Consider the following 14,893-nt stretch of genomic DNA (forward strand, 5'->3'; position numbering starts at 1 on the left):
AAAAAACCCAAACAAAAAAAACAACTCCCTCTTTGGTGGAAGCGATTCCCAAATGTGTAGAAATGATACAGAGAAAAATATGGAAATAAGGTATGAAGGATTTACATCTGAGCATTTAACATTTTAACATTTTGATTTGGTCAGTTAAGTATCAGAGGGGGTTGTGAATCAGTTTCAGCTGCTTTGGTGCTATGCTGGTGCATTGGATTCTGGGCTCCTCCTGGTGTACAACATTATCCGGCCTCATGTGGTGACGTATGCGGGCAGTTCCTGGAGGACAAAGGAATAGATACTACTAACAAGCCCCCATGCTCGCTTGACCTAAATCCAACAGAACTCCTCTGGGACTTTATGTTTCTGTCCATCCAACACCACCAGATTGCACCTCAGACTGTCCACAACCTCAGTGACATCCTGGTCTAGATCTGGGAGGAGATTCCACAGGGCACCGTCTGCCATGTCAGGAACACGATGTTGTCAAGCATGCATACATGTATGTGGGGGCCACAGAAACTACTGAGTACCATTTTGAGCTGTTGCAATGAAAATTCAGCAAAATGGACTAGACTTCCGCATTATTTTTTCACTTTGAGTTTCAGGGTGTCTTTGAATCCAGCTCTTTGTAGGCTGATCATTTTGATTTGCATTTCGTTCCTAACACATTACCCAGTCTGTATCAGTATAGATATCCAGCATGATTTTTGTCCCATTGAGATCTGATGTGTTTTCAAAGTTTTCCTTTATTTTTGAGCACGTGTTATTAACCAGAACTTTTTATTAGGTGATACAGCAGTTTAACCAAAAAATTTACATGATATTACATGATATTTACTTGATATTTTAATTGTGCACATTCAGTAAAACTCTCTATGTGCATGTGCAGAGTTGTGTCACTGAAGCGCGCATTTCAGCATTTTTAATTTCTGCCTGTCTGTAATACTGTACCCAGTGATGAAAGCCAAATCCCATTTTAACATAAATATCTTTGCGATACACTCTTAGAAAGGATGTGTTAAAAAATGACACAAAAAATGTGTTGTTACACTATTAACACATTTTGTGTAAATTTTAACATAACATGTGTAAGAAAATGTGTAAACATTGAAAAAAATGTGTAAAACGCTTAACACACTTGATGTGTTGCACAGTTTAACACATTTTGTGTGTTATTTTCAGTATCTAACAACAGGACCTAAAATTAGCAGCTCAGTAATTTGATACTAGCCCTGTGTTTAGTGAAATAAATTGTAGATTAACAATGTATTATAACTATATTAACTGAATAAATAAAATGTTTAGTTATTGTTTGTTTTCCTTAATCCTTTCCTCATTACTTTCAACAAATAAAACATTTTATAATGTAATGTGGACCAAGGTATGGTGTACTAAAATTCTGAAAGAGGATTAATTTTTTATTTCTCAATATGTATGGCATACCAATTAATGGCCATGGCTATACTATAAGCATAAGTATCCACAAAGAACAGGCTTAATTTTGACCGTAACATGTGAATACAATTGAAGCAAAAGTAGAAAATGAAATGAGTAAGAACACACATGCTTAAAATTGAAACAAATTCTGCCCAGCAACATGACATACCGGCGGCGGCGGGAAGGGGGCGCTATCTTTCGCGCCAATGAGACAAAGGAGACAAAGATGGAGGTTACGTCGCCTAGTATGTTGTCAGACCTTACAGTAAGTATCATTTACCAGTTTATCTTAATGTACTGAAAATATGCCGGGTTTCTGGAAGAATGTGAATTTATATAAAATATAGGAGTTTAGAGTTTAAGTTAATTACTGCTTAACTATACCTAGCTAACCTTAATGTAACAGTCTTGCTAACATATCCTACTCTTAATTTTATTATTAGTTCTTGGATTTCGTGCCATACTCCATTAGAGTTAATGTGTTTTGGTAGTATTTTTATGTATTACTTTATTCATGTATTTATCTATTTACTTTATTTATGTATTAGAGTATTCAGAAATTGCTCTTAGAACCAGTGTGGTAGTTGGCTAGCGGCTCCGACAGGCATTATGTTGTCTATGAGCAACGCCAGAGTCAGCACCTAACCGTAGCAGTGTTGAGTAAAATGACAATATTGTCGTTAGCTCTGAATATAGCAAATGTAGTTATCACCGCGACCATTCGTTTACTAGCAGAGAATAGGAATAAAGACTGAGTAACTTTAACATGAAATATACCTCATATTGACAGAGATAATTATTTTTTCAAGCAGTTAAAGCAGTTTTTGCATCTAGTATGATTAACTAAAGTATGTTCACATTCTTTTTTAAGGCTTATTGCTGGAAACATGCTCTGATATAGTTTCTTTTTTATGCAGAACTTCTGAGGAAGTAATAGTCAGTGTTATTTAAAAAACCAAACAACAGCAACTTGACCATGCAAATTATCTTACTTATTTAGCCATGTGTTTCATTTTTTCAGCACACATATGACAACTTAGAATCTGTCAAAGTCCTTGTAACCACTTTTATAGATGAGAAAGAAATTTGTAAAAAAAAAAAAATTCTTATTGTCAGCAGTGCCACAGACATCAGACATCACTATTAGTCAGGATCAGATTTATTCACCAAGTAGCAACTAGAAGATAAAATCAATTTATTTATTATTCAGAATTTCTTTTAGTCATTGCGTTATAATCACGTAGTTAAGAAACCGCCTTCTTCTGCTGCAGCTTTTTGAGTAAACTCGTGCTTTTATGCTCTGTGGAAATTTGCTGTCATGACTTTGAAGATTATTGCAGAGAGGTAAAGTGTCTGGTGTTGCCTTTACACAGTCTACCATTACCACAGAAGAACAAAGTCAACCCCTGAAGTCACTCAGGAAAGCCCCACAGATTCTTAAGGAGTATGAAACCTGTCGGTGCCATCGAGGAGGCTCCTTGTGAAGACTTGCATTGGGGATTTGGTGGAGAGGTGTGGTTAGTAAGTATCGCACTTTACTGTACTTTGTTAAAATTTTGCAATGAATGTTTTCCTTTAAAAATGTTGAAGTGCACAGAAGTAAAAAAGTTTACCTTTGTTTTCCAGTTACCCTCTTAGTGCAGAGAAGCTAACTGTAGCAAAAAGCATCCTCACCACTTTTCCACCCTTAAGTGGCAGGACAGGGGGAAGGATTTGTAAGTAAATTTAGCATTTTAATAATGTAAATTCCACTACATACTGTAAATTGCACTTGTTCCCACTTACTGTGTATCGTTTAACCTTTATCTAATTATTTATTAGAGCTTTTTTTCTCAGTTAAAATTGCTCAGCTGTTACCCATATACCTCTGTCCTTTCTTCCTCAGGAGCATTATTATGATCCAGTCTCTCATTGTGGATTCCTAGAGACTAAACTGCGCAACCTTAGACGGAATCTCGACCAGGGGCAGAGACATTATAAGAAGCGAAAAGTGACAGATGACTGTGGTGAAGACAAGAAGCTCAGGCGAGAGGATGGGAATACCAGCAGCACAGATGAGTGGGTCACCCAAGTTATTGCGGCCCTCAGCTGAGAACCTTCCAATTATCATGTCAGGCATGGAGGAAACATACACCAGTCTCAGAGCCTGGAATATTCGGAGAGTACCCACGGTTTTTGGACATGCCAAGTCTGGTAAGTTGCTTGGTTCTCTGGTAATGGTTTATGTACTCCTTCTCCACTCAGTTGTGTTTTGCATACAAAGTATGTAACAGGAGTCGATACATTTGGAGGTATGTTTATGAGCTCCTAGTGAATATTTTGAAAGTTTTATAACTTCAGAGTTTGATCATTACTCCCTGCGCACTGATTACAATGAGCATCACTTTTCACATGGTCCAAAATCTTAGTCGTACCACCAAATGACTATCTAATAGTAGGGACATCAAATGACAATGCAGAAAGTGCTGCTCGTGGAAGTGAAAACCCTACAAAAAAATCACCTAAATCTGTATGAAACTCTGCTTTCAGCAGCACTATTTTCAACAAAAAAGCTCTACAGGACAAACCGCAGATAGACAACATAAGAAATTGTCTGCTAGAAAGTTGAACATCAGCTAAAAAGTCCTAATTTTTTCTCAGGGTCTGATGGGACCCAAATCATAGCTAAAATTAAGGAATAATGGACTTGTATTCAAATACCACTCCAAGTAAATTGTTGTTTAACTGTGTAGGTAAGCTAGATGTGGAATGGGTAACAGAAATGTGATACTGTAAAGTTTGATCTTAGCCATACAGCTACCAAATGGACAGAATGTACTTTTGATTTAATGTATTTAATGCTTCATTTTAAACTTAAACACTTCTTTTATTTCCGTAGGCTGGACTTGGAGTTTGGCAATTTTACAGGAGGAAAGGTGGATCTCTTTTTGCGAAAATGGGAAGCCAGTATCATTCCGAAGCTCAAATCAGTAGCTGCCCTGGAAACAAGAACCCCCCCGCCATGTGTTAACACACCTACTCCCACCAGTTGGTGCCAGTCGTTGCAGCCTTTTTTGCACTGGTATGTATTCAGTAAAGTTCTCACGGTATTTACCTGAGGAAAGCATTTGTCTACACCTCACTGAATACTATCTTTATCTTCCCCCATCTCCAAGCCTGGAACAAGTATTGCATCGCTTTGCAGTGATCCTGAAGCATCATCCACAACACACCAACCCCAGCTGATATGCATCGGTGATCTAAAGAGGGCAACCAGGCAGTACATCATTGTTGCTAAGAATGACAGAGTAACCATTTCTCTGAATGATGGCCTGACGTGTGCTGTGGATAAGCTTTTCAAACTGTACTGGGTATGTAACTTGTCCTATCCAGCACCACTTGGCTCCGTCTTCACCTTCTTTGATTTTGTCTATGACCTGCCGCTGTCCACCCAAAGGAAAACCAAAGTACTGGAGCTGATTGCACAGATTAAAGGATGCAAGTAAAATGTTCACCTGTCCAAAATGTAGAGAGTCTCTGTTCACAGAGGTGAGAAACCTCATTTGGCATCTTTGTCAAATACACTGCTTATCAGGACTGACCATTTTTATGCCTATGCAGTGGAAAGGTCAGACAATATGAACTGATTGGCTGAAATTTTTGATTTTTGTATTTAAACCCAAGGTACAAAATTGTATAACCTGGATGCTATATTCGCCAAAATGTATGTTTTTCTGTTTGCATGCAACTGCACATTTGTTAAATGTTGACAATTTGTTGAAGATGACAATTGTTACCTTTAAAAATTTTAATTCATGTATTGTCTGGATTATATCAGAACATTATATATATACACTCAACAAAAATATAAACGCAACACCCTTGTTACTGCTCCCATTCCCCATGGGATGGACGTAGAGACCTAAAATTCATTCCAGATACACAATATAACCATCCCTCCCAAACAGTGGTCACAAATCAGTCCAAATGTGTGGTAGTGGGCACATCTGCTATATTGAGATAATCCATCCCACCTCACAGGTGTGCCACATCAGGATGCTGATCTGACATCATGAGTAGTGCACAGGTGTACCTCAGACTGCCCACAACAAAAGGCCACCCTGGAATGTGCAGTTTTTTGCGCTATTGGAGGTCTGGGGACCCAGAACCGGTCAGTATCTGGTGTGACCACCATTTGCCTCATGCAGTGCAACACATCGTCGCATGGAGTCTATCAGATTGTCAATTGTGGCCTGTGGAATGTTGGTCCACTCCACTTCAATGGCTGTGCGAGGTTGTTGGATATTCATGGGAACTGGTACACGCTGTCGTATACGCCGGTCAGGCACATCCCGAACATGCTCAATGAGTGACATGTCCGGTGAGTATGCTGGCCATGCAAGAACTGGGACATTCTCAGCTGCCATCTGCCCTGAACAATGTGAACCATGATTCATCCGTGAAGCGCACACCTCTCCAACGTGCCAGACGCCATCGAATGTGAGCATTTGCCCACACAAGTCTGTTACGGCGACGAGCTGGAGTCAGGTCAAGACCCCGATGAGGACGACGGGCATGCAGTTGAGCGTCCCTGAGACGGTTTCTGACAGTTTGTGCAGAAATTGTTTGGTTGTGCAAACCAATTGTTCCAGCAGCTGTCTGGGTGGCTGGTCTCAGACGATCTTGGAGGTGAACCTGCTGGATGTGGAAGTCCTGGGCTGGTGTGGTTACACGAGGTCTGCGGTTGTGAGGCCGGTTGGATGTGCTGCCATATTCTCTGAAACGCCTGTGGAGACGGCTTATGGTTGAGAAATGAACATTCAATGCACGGGCGACAGATCTGGTTGACATTCCTGCTGTCAGCATGCCAATTGCACGCTCCCTCATTGCTTGTGGCATCTGTGGCATTTTGCTGTAAGACAAAACTGCACATTCCAGGGTGGCCTTTTGTTGTGGGCAGTCTGAGGTACACCTGTGCACTACTCATGATGTCAGATCAGCATCCTGATGTGGCACACCTGTGAGGTGGGATGGATTATCTCAATATAGCAGATGTGCCCACTACCACACATTTGGACTGATTTGTGACCACTGTTTGGGAGGGATGGTTATATTGTGTATCTGGAATGAATTTTAGGTCTCTACGTCCATCCCATGGGGAATGGGAGCCGTAACAAAGGTGTTGCGTTTATATTTTTGTTGAGTGTATATTGGAAAAATTGAAAAAAGGGCAATCATATATATGATTGCCCTTTTTTCAATTTTTTTTGACATTTTAATGATCTAGAGAGATAGAAAGCTAGTCAGATATGAATTTTGTTTGATTTTGTAAAGTAAAAATTGTGATATAGCTTTGGCTAAAATTGAATTTAAAACATTTTAATTGAAAAGATTCTGACAGTTGTTGTTCATTCAGTTTGTAATGATTTATAATATGCCAAATAAAAAATGGAATTCAATAAGTGTATAATATATACCCATCTTTTTTCTCCTTTTTTAAAAAAAATTGAAATGTACACATTTTAACACATCTTTGTGTCAAAATAACACATCTTTGTGTTTACATTTTTTAACACAGAAGATGTGTTAAAGGAGCAGACACATTAATTGTGTTAAAACTGACACATCATGTGTTGTCCCTAATCTGATGCAGCACATGTGTTAAAATTTAACACATGATGTGTCAATTTTAACACATCCCTTCTAAGAGTGTACCGAAAATGGTGAGGGATATTCTTGGACAAAGAATGAGATTATGACTGGAATGAGTTGGCGGATGGCACATTCAAAATGGCATTCCCTTTTAACTTATTCTTCGGAATATTATTTGAACACAGCAGACGGTGGAGGTCCTGGAAAGTGCTCCTCTAACACAGTAGAAAATTAGCAAATTGCCTTAAATCATGGCTGACCAGCTGACTTCCCACACACTGAATTAAATACATGAAGATTCAACACAAGTGCACTGAAAATAAATGAGCCCTTGTCTGTTGTTCTGTTTTTGCATGGAAATTTTTTCCCTGACATCTATTTGAAAGGTTTTGTGCCACTTCTTAGAAATACACTGTTAGGTATAAAAGCAGAAACTACATCCGAGTTAGCAGCAGGGCTGACATGATGAGTGATGGGGTTATTCTAAAGATGTTCCATATCCACGGGATGCAGTTCCGAGATGCAATGATGACACAGGATACTCTAAAAAAAAAAACAACTAAAAATTGCACGACCCGGTGACAGCACATCTCGTACGTCTTGGGTCCACACCGCTTCGAGATGTAACTTATATATGTAGTCATCCTTTAGCCATCTGTCAATGTCAGTGTATTTCCTTTTATTCCCCTGGGTGTTTTCAGTCACTAGAGTTCAGTGATTTGTTAATTATTGTATTGGCCAAAGACGACCAAGTGAAACCTCCTGACGTGACGCAAAATGATGCTGAAGCAGCTGCCCAAACTTGCAAAGGTCACCTTTGAAATTCTGTTGTAATGAATGCACTTGGTTGTGAAGGCCTGATGCTCAGCGTGGACTACATGATATTTCGATTAACATAAAACTGCAATGCTGCCTCTTCCCAACGCCTCACACCGGTGATCATCACAGTAGTTTATTAAAGCCAGCTGACATTACTGCGGTGACACATCCAGTGCAAAACTGCTTCACGGCTATTTGTTGTTGCAGGAATGGCCGATGTGTTAAAATGGTGACTTTCATGAGAATACTTGATTATTTTTTGTCATTGGTAGGAAGAATATCGCTTTCATTAGCAAGTTTAATCCCGAGTTTGATGTAGATTGTTTACATAATCATCTTAGACAAAAAACGATAAGATGCTCACGTGCCGGCGGACTGTTTCCATGTTATCGTTACCTCTCCAGGTGTCCGACAGGTGTGACTATGTTTTCGTAAATGGAAAAGAGGTTAAGGGGAAGATAAAGATGACGGTAAACTTCACCTACAGCTACCTGAGTGCTCAGCTCGAACTGAATGTGTGGATGCCCCGGCTTCCTCTCCAGATTGAGGTGTCAGACACAGAGCTGAGCCAGATCAAAAGCTGGAGGGTACCCATCCTCACCTCAAAAAGGTAGGAAACCACTAACAACACAAAATCCCTTTGCTTAATTTCTACAGTAGGTGTGATTTCCAGGGGCATTTTTTTTATTCATACAAATTTAAATCATATCTCTCCGAGGATTTAGAGGTTAGATTCCATTATGTAATGCACTGCAATAATTCAGTGTGATCCAATCAAATAAAGAGACAGACAGGGCTGAGTGATTGATATAGAGGTGAAAGCATGTACTGTTTGATAGGCCTGACCTGCCCGTATGTTTTTGTGCTCATGTCCCAGAACTGGCTGGAACAGTGATGAAGACGATCGGAAGGGGAAGGGCTGTATGCTGCAGTTTCAGCATGCCCTTGTGAGGGTGCTAACCCATTTCATGGCAGAGCAAGAAGACCCCCGGGATCCAAAGGCCTATTTCCTGGGGTCTGATTGGCAAGTGGATGTCACAAGGTTGGTTCGATACTTCATGAAGGTGGAGGACACTCGAGTGGCAAGGCTACAGGCAGGAAGAGTGCTGTCGGGGAAAGACTTTGGGACCACTGCCATCCAGGTAATAAACTGGAATACTCTTTGGATTAGTCTTGTGAGCCAGCTCTAACTTGCTGCCTTTTCACAGAGTAACTCTTTTTCTGAATTGAACCATTTCTGTCTGAGGCAAAGAGTTAAAAATGAGATCAAATCTGAAGCAGCCTAAAAAAGGTGACTTTACCTGATGTTGACAGGTGTTTTCTCCACTATCTGATGCCATCTTGGCTAAAACAACTATCAGAGTTGTGGATGACAAAGTGACCATCACAGAGCTGGGGGTTCAGCTGGTTACAGGGCTCTCCATGACATTACAGCTCAGTGCAGGAAGCAACAGGGCCATACTGGCTACCACAACCACACAGGAGGTGCTACAGAGTCCCAAACAGGTAACATCCTTTATCATTTTTTAAATGTAAAGATTTTAGATTCAAAGATCAAAGTACAATCTTTTTACAATTTCTTTGTTCTCTTAGGAAGCTTTGGTCAGTGCCTGGATACAATTCAGTGATGGCAATCAGACACCTCTTGACATTTATGATCAATCCTTTTTCCGTGTGACGGTGACCTCTCTAGATCAGGGAGTGGTGTCGGTGCAGGGCATGCCACCAGCTGTGGCGGCAGAAGGAGAGGGCGAGGGAGTCTTGGTCAGAGTAGAGATGTCCATCTGTGAGGCCTGTCAGAAGTCCAAACGCAAAAGTACTTTTGCAGTAGGCAACGGCACCCTCAAGGTCAAATTTCAAGCGAACACTAAGCGATCAGATGGAATATTCGACAGCAGTACTGTTAGCAACAAGGAAACTGACTATGGGAACGATGGGGAAGAAGTGGAGCGTCAGAGGAAGCAGAGAAAGCCATCCCAGGATGCTTCACCACGCATGTCAAACTTAGACAGAGAAGAAAGCGCCATACAGAAGATCACGACCACTATTAAATCTACAGAAAGAACCCTGATAACCAGCGGTAGCCTCGGAGGAGTGGGTAAGACCAGTAATTCAGGAAGTCCTGGTAGTCCTACTACTGTGGCTAATGTCAGCCTAATGAGCAGCCCTGGTGAGAACAGCAAAGGATACGGGTCAGACAACATGATAGTGGAGGATATGAGCAGCGTTAGCTTCACCAGCACGGTGAAAGTTCCCAGGAATCTGGTAAACTCCAACAACTTCCCCACCAAGGTGGAGACCCCTGGGCAGGGGACGACAGAAATAGAAGTTGGTGGTGAAGAAGTTTTGGCAAACAGGCCTCTAACAGACTTAGAGATTGGCATGTATGCTTTGTTGGGTGTCTTTTGCCTGGCCATCCTGGTTTTTCTGGTAAACTGTGTCTCATATGTTGTTAAGTTCAGGCACAAGAAACCGCCCTCTCACGGCCAGGAATCCACAGGCCACAGGCACGACTGGGTATGGCTGGGCACAGATGCTGAGCTGGTGATGAGCGTGCCGGGCAGCCCGGTCCAGCAAGACTCCCAAACTACAACCACTGTGATAGACATTGGGCCTGATAAGACTGGCTCTCTTTCCAGGAGGCCCAGTTGTCTGGCCTCCGTCACAGATTCTCCCCTCAGTTGCGTAGGCTCCCTCAGAGGCAAACCGATGCCCACAGAGTCCCTCCACTCGCCCACCAGCAAGAGAAAGAGAGTCCAGTTCACAACCTTCTCCACACTAGAGCGCCAGCATTCACCACATCTCCCACCCAGAGAGAACGGCCATGGCATCCATTGGGTTGGAAAGGAGGACAGCTGTGGGGAGGAACCTCAAGTGCCCATCACAGAGCCTGGGGACCAGTTATAATAGAGAACCTGATCAGACCTCACATGTACAGCAGATGTGGCTTTGATCACCTCAATGCCTTTGTCAACTCTGAAAACTCTCGAGAATTTATGATTTTGGAATTGCCCTCCTCTACATTTCATTACCTATCAAGGCCTTTTACATGTACTGTATATTATTGTTAATATTGGAGAGTTAGATGTGTGTGATCGTGTTTGAGACGGCCAATTCAGACGGACTCCCTTTTCACACAAAGCCACCAAATATTAAAGCTGCATGTGGATATCTACTTCTAAATTGTTGCACTCACACGCTGATGCATACAGTACAAAGACACCCAGAGAAAGTGTCTCCAAATTGAAAATATATCCTATATCAGCATAATCTGACACTGATTTCAGTAGACATATGGCTTTGATTAAAATAATAAGAACCAAAAGGAGTGTTTTCTATTATGCAGCATAAAAGATGTATTTGTAATTTTAAGTTGGGTTAATTTTCAGTTGCTTTTTTAACATTAAAACAGACTGATCTTCAATATTGCCTATTAATTGATTTTCTATGTTAAGCACCAGCCACTTGAGTTGGTCATCTACTGCAGTTTTTTCTTTGCTTAATTCAGAGATTAAGATTATCTCCATCTGCAGTACTTTACATTCGAAACGTAGCTCTGTTTCGGGACCCCTCACAGATTTCTACGTGGATATGTGGACAGCATGAGGTGGGGAGAGCAGCATCGAGACCCAACACAGAAAAAACACATCAGGAAGAAGAAAGACACACAGGAGCTGGGGTGAAGGTCATTTGCAAAGCGACTTGAAGGTGTGCAGCAAGCAGCTTAAACAGTGCTTCCTATATGGGATTTGTCAATTGGCTGTATAGAAGACCATCAACTGAGCAGACAGCTGAAGTAGGCTAGCGCTGGGACTCACTGCCATGCTGGGATCGTGGCCGAGCTCGTCTTTGTGGCCTGCCTGAACTAATGCAGTCCTTGATTTGATAGGTTTTTGTTACGGTGCTTACGCTGGTGCAGTACGATATCATAATCAACCTTTGTAACAGCAAACAAAAGGACTTTTGTGCCATTCTATCCTTTAAACAAAGTTATACTGGTTCATTCTCTTTGTGTAACACAGTTATTTCAGCATAAAAAACAGAAAGGGGTAGCATAACCTGGAAAAATCTTGGACTTCATTTGGAAAAGTCTGATAAAGAGAAACGTGATAATTTTTTAGATCGATAACCATTTAATATGCAGAATGAATAATCACAGTATCCATGCCTTTATCATAATTAAACCATAAATAAGAGTCCATCATAAATGTCATATGTCTTTGGTTTAAAGCACTCTTCGTCATAATTTTCAGTCAGGTAGTAGAGATAAAACCGCATTGTTATGCAAACAAGCATAATTATACCTGTGCAACAAAGAGAGACTAGTGTCGCGCTCTTCTTCTCTCCTGCTGAAGCCCCTGAGAAAGTTTACAGATTGCAGTTTAATGTGCTCAGTGCAAAGTGTCCACCAGTCGCTGGTAAGTTTCTCTCTCCTGTTTCACGCCGTGACGCTCTTCCACGTAGAGTTTTCCATTCCTCACCACTCTCTCTCTCAGCTCGTGATCTGACAACAGCCTCTGAGATTGATGCACAAATTCCTGGCAAGGATAAAGGCAAAATTAGTCTCATTCATTGCCAAATGCCACTTGAAGCTTGCCAGTGAAGGTGCCTGGAGATATTTTTTAAAGCATAAACGATAATCCAAAGCACAAGAACAGAACTCAGATAGAAGCCTGTGCACTGATTAGCAAATACTTCAAAAGTGTCTTTACATAGCCAAAGGATGGAGATATTTGTGGCTCCATATCTAAATATGGATGCCCAACAGACCCCCTTTTTCTATCCTAATAGCTGCCACCTCTCATTTGCTTATGTAAAAAGAGAAAAACAAACAAAGTGATACAGTTAGAAAAAAAAGATACTGTAGAACCAGTCGTGTTGGGAACATGGCGAAGAAAAGACAAGGATAAAAGAGCAACAGTATAAAAAAAGGGAGTAATAACACCATCACGTATTCATAGAAATGAGGTCCATCAACTCAGCATTCAGAATCCTAGTTTGCTCATCTGCTGGCCCAGCAGCCTGTCAGAAGCCTCCAACAAAATGAAGTCAAAGTGCCTTGAAGTGTTCTTGCAACATGACAGCCAACATTCACTGCTGCACTGAGCCAATGGGCACACAAAGTTTTAGCCACTGCCAGTCAGCAGGCCATTTTGCTTTACTTCACTTCAAGTGATGTGATTATGTCTGGAGAGGCTCTTGGTGGGAAACAGTTCTTCTGTATGGACATATGAGGGCTATAAATCCTCACAGCAAAAGGATTAAAGCTCAACTTATGAGAGGCGCGCTTATATTCACTTCACTCTTGGTGCAAATTACAGAGCCTGACAGGACAGGCCATTTTTCCTCTTTAAAGCTCGTGAGTGCTTTTGTGTTTACTTTGCTCGACACATTTCTTAATACCCACACTCCTCATGTAATTCCATCTTGAAGAACAAGAAATACTGTCAGTGGAAAGAATAAGGAAAGACTTTAGCGTGCGTGAAAAGTCCTGCACGGGAGCTACTGCAAAGGCGGCTCAAAGACTAGCACTCTCTGCCCGTCGGTCCTGGCCGAGGTCCTTGTTTATCCGGTCCAAGTTGCTGCAACCATCTGTGTGAGCTTCCTACCAGCAGCTCAGTGGAGCACACGTGCAGGGAGGAATTATCCCCACCATTACAACAACATCACGCTACAGCATGATCTTGACAATACAACGCTTAAACCCTGCCAATTGGCCTTATCCTTTGTTATCTCCCATTGCATTAAACCTCATTGAATATCAGACTGAGCAGTTCTCATGGGGGATTACTTACTTTCCACCTTACTGCTAATTGTTGCATCACTATGCGGTAGTATAGTATCTTTGTTCTCTCCCTAAAGGGTGCACTTCTTTTGATTCTAATCCAAGCACCTGAGGAAACATAAAATAAAATATGACACAAGGAGGGGCCTTTTGTTATATTTTACCTGCTCAGATTGGACTCGTGATAAAACCACTACAAAGTTTACAAAATGATGTCAAAAGTTTCTGATTAAAACTGTGAGACTTGTTATTTTATCCAGTTATGCAAGGAGAGGACATCAAACCCTCCAGTTGTTCTCAGTCAGTGTGTCGGTACTACTTAATGCGGTTGTGTACTTTTCTGGTCAGCTGAGGTAAAAGGAGTCCCTGTAGCCCTGGCAACAGTTTATCCTCTCTGTAGTCCATAAACACAGTCATTATGTGTATGGACTACAGCGCTTAGCTTAACTACAGAGCTGGTCAGCCAATATATACCTGAGGAGAAGAATACAGAAGGCCGGTGACCTCATGCTGCACCACAGCTGCGTTTCCTGGAATGTTTCTAGCCAGCACAGGTACCCCGAGATCAATGGCCTGGTGAAGACAGAAAGCATAAGTCAAAGGCAAAAGTTTCTTGTTTATCCTGTCATTGTTAAGAAGCAGTCACTCGAGCATTTCGGATGGTGTACAGCGCCGCCATTCTGTGCTTCGGTTCACTTAAAGAATTAACAATCTGTGCAAGCTAATACCTTGTTAAGTGAAACATGCTAACAAACTAATAACACTTTAAGCCTACTGTGGATTGTCTTAATTGCCTGTGTTTAAAAAAGATTAAGAGGATTTGCTCACTCAAGAATGGGAAGATTGGAGTCAAGCAATTAATTTGGGTAATTGTCCCAGAAGTGTCCAGATAGCATTGTAGCTGAACAACAAACAGTGCAGAAGATTCACGTGGTTTAGATTAAAAAGCAAAAGCTCCTCTGTAAGATGCCTTGATAGATCAAACTACCATTACCAAACTGTTATTCTTGTCAATGTTGGAACATCGTGCTGCCCTGCCGTCCAATTACCCACCATCCTCAAAGATGTTTACCTCCAAGATGGCTGCTGACATGCCCTCTGAAACAGAGCTGTTGACCACAGCGAAGCACCTTTTCATGGCAGCATGAAGCTCCTGTTGGCACCTCTCCTGGGCCAAGAACACCCCTGCTGTTCTGTAAAAGCAGTGGCAAAACTCAGTTCTGTGTG

General features: G+C 41.5%; 2 protein-coding genes and 1 pseudogene across 2 annotated transcripts in view; 2 read left to right on the plus strand and 1 right to left on the minus strand.

The window, feature by feature from the left end:
• The window catches only part of LOC146696630 (transmembrane protein 132D), a 34,278-nt gene extending 22,980 nt beyond the window's left edge, over positions 1-11,298 (plus strand). Inside the window, exons 6-9 of the mRNA XM_085474826.1 lie at positions 8,286-8,491; positions 8,759-9,023; positions 9,196-9,387; positions 9,475-11,298. Coding sequence (XP_085330952.1) covers positions 8,286-8,491; positions 8,759-9,023; positions 9,196-9,387; positions 9,475-10,788 — 1,977 coding nt within the window. The 3' untranslated portion in view covers positions 10,789-11,298. The remainder of the gene's footprint in view (positions 1-8,285; positions 8,492-8,758; positions 9,024-9,195; positions 9,388-9,474) is intronic.
• LOC146696631 (uncharacterized) lies at positions 1,410-4,916 on the plus strand (annotated as a pseudogene).
• A 693-nt stretch (positions 11,299-11,991) lies between the features above and the next one.
• The window catches only part of glt1d1 (glycosyltransferase 1 domain containing 1), a 36,373-nt gene continuing 33,471 nt past the window's right edge, over positions 11,992-14,893 (minus strand). Inside the window, exons 10-12 of the mRNA XM_085474825.1 lie at positions 14,739-14,859; positions 14,141-14,239; positions 11,992-12,419 (exon numbers count right to left, since the gene is read on the minus strand). Coding sequence (XP_085330951.1) covers positions 12,273-12,419; positions 14,141-14,239; positions 14,739-14,859 — 367 coding nt within the window. The 3' untranslated portion in view covers positions 11,992-12,272. The remainder of the gene's footprint in view (positions 12,420-14,140; positions 14,240-14,738; positions 14,860-14,893) is intronic.

Source organism: Copadichromis virginalis, linkage group LG12 (genome assembly GCF_057382275.1).
Source record: "Copadichromis virginalis isolate Kocher_CV1m ecotype Utaka linkage group LG12, C_Virginalis_male_GT1.1, whole genome shotgun sequence".
Taxonomy (NCBI): domain Eukaryota; kingdom Metazoa; phylum Chordata; class Actinopteri; order Cichliformes; family Cichlidae; genus Copadichromis; species Copadichromis virginalis.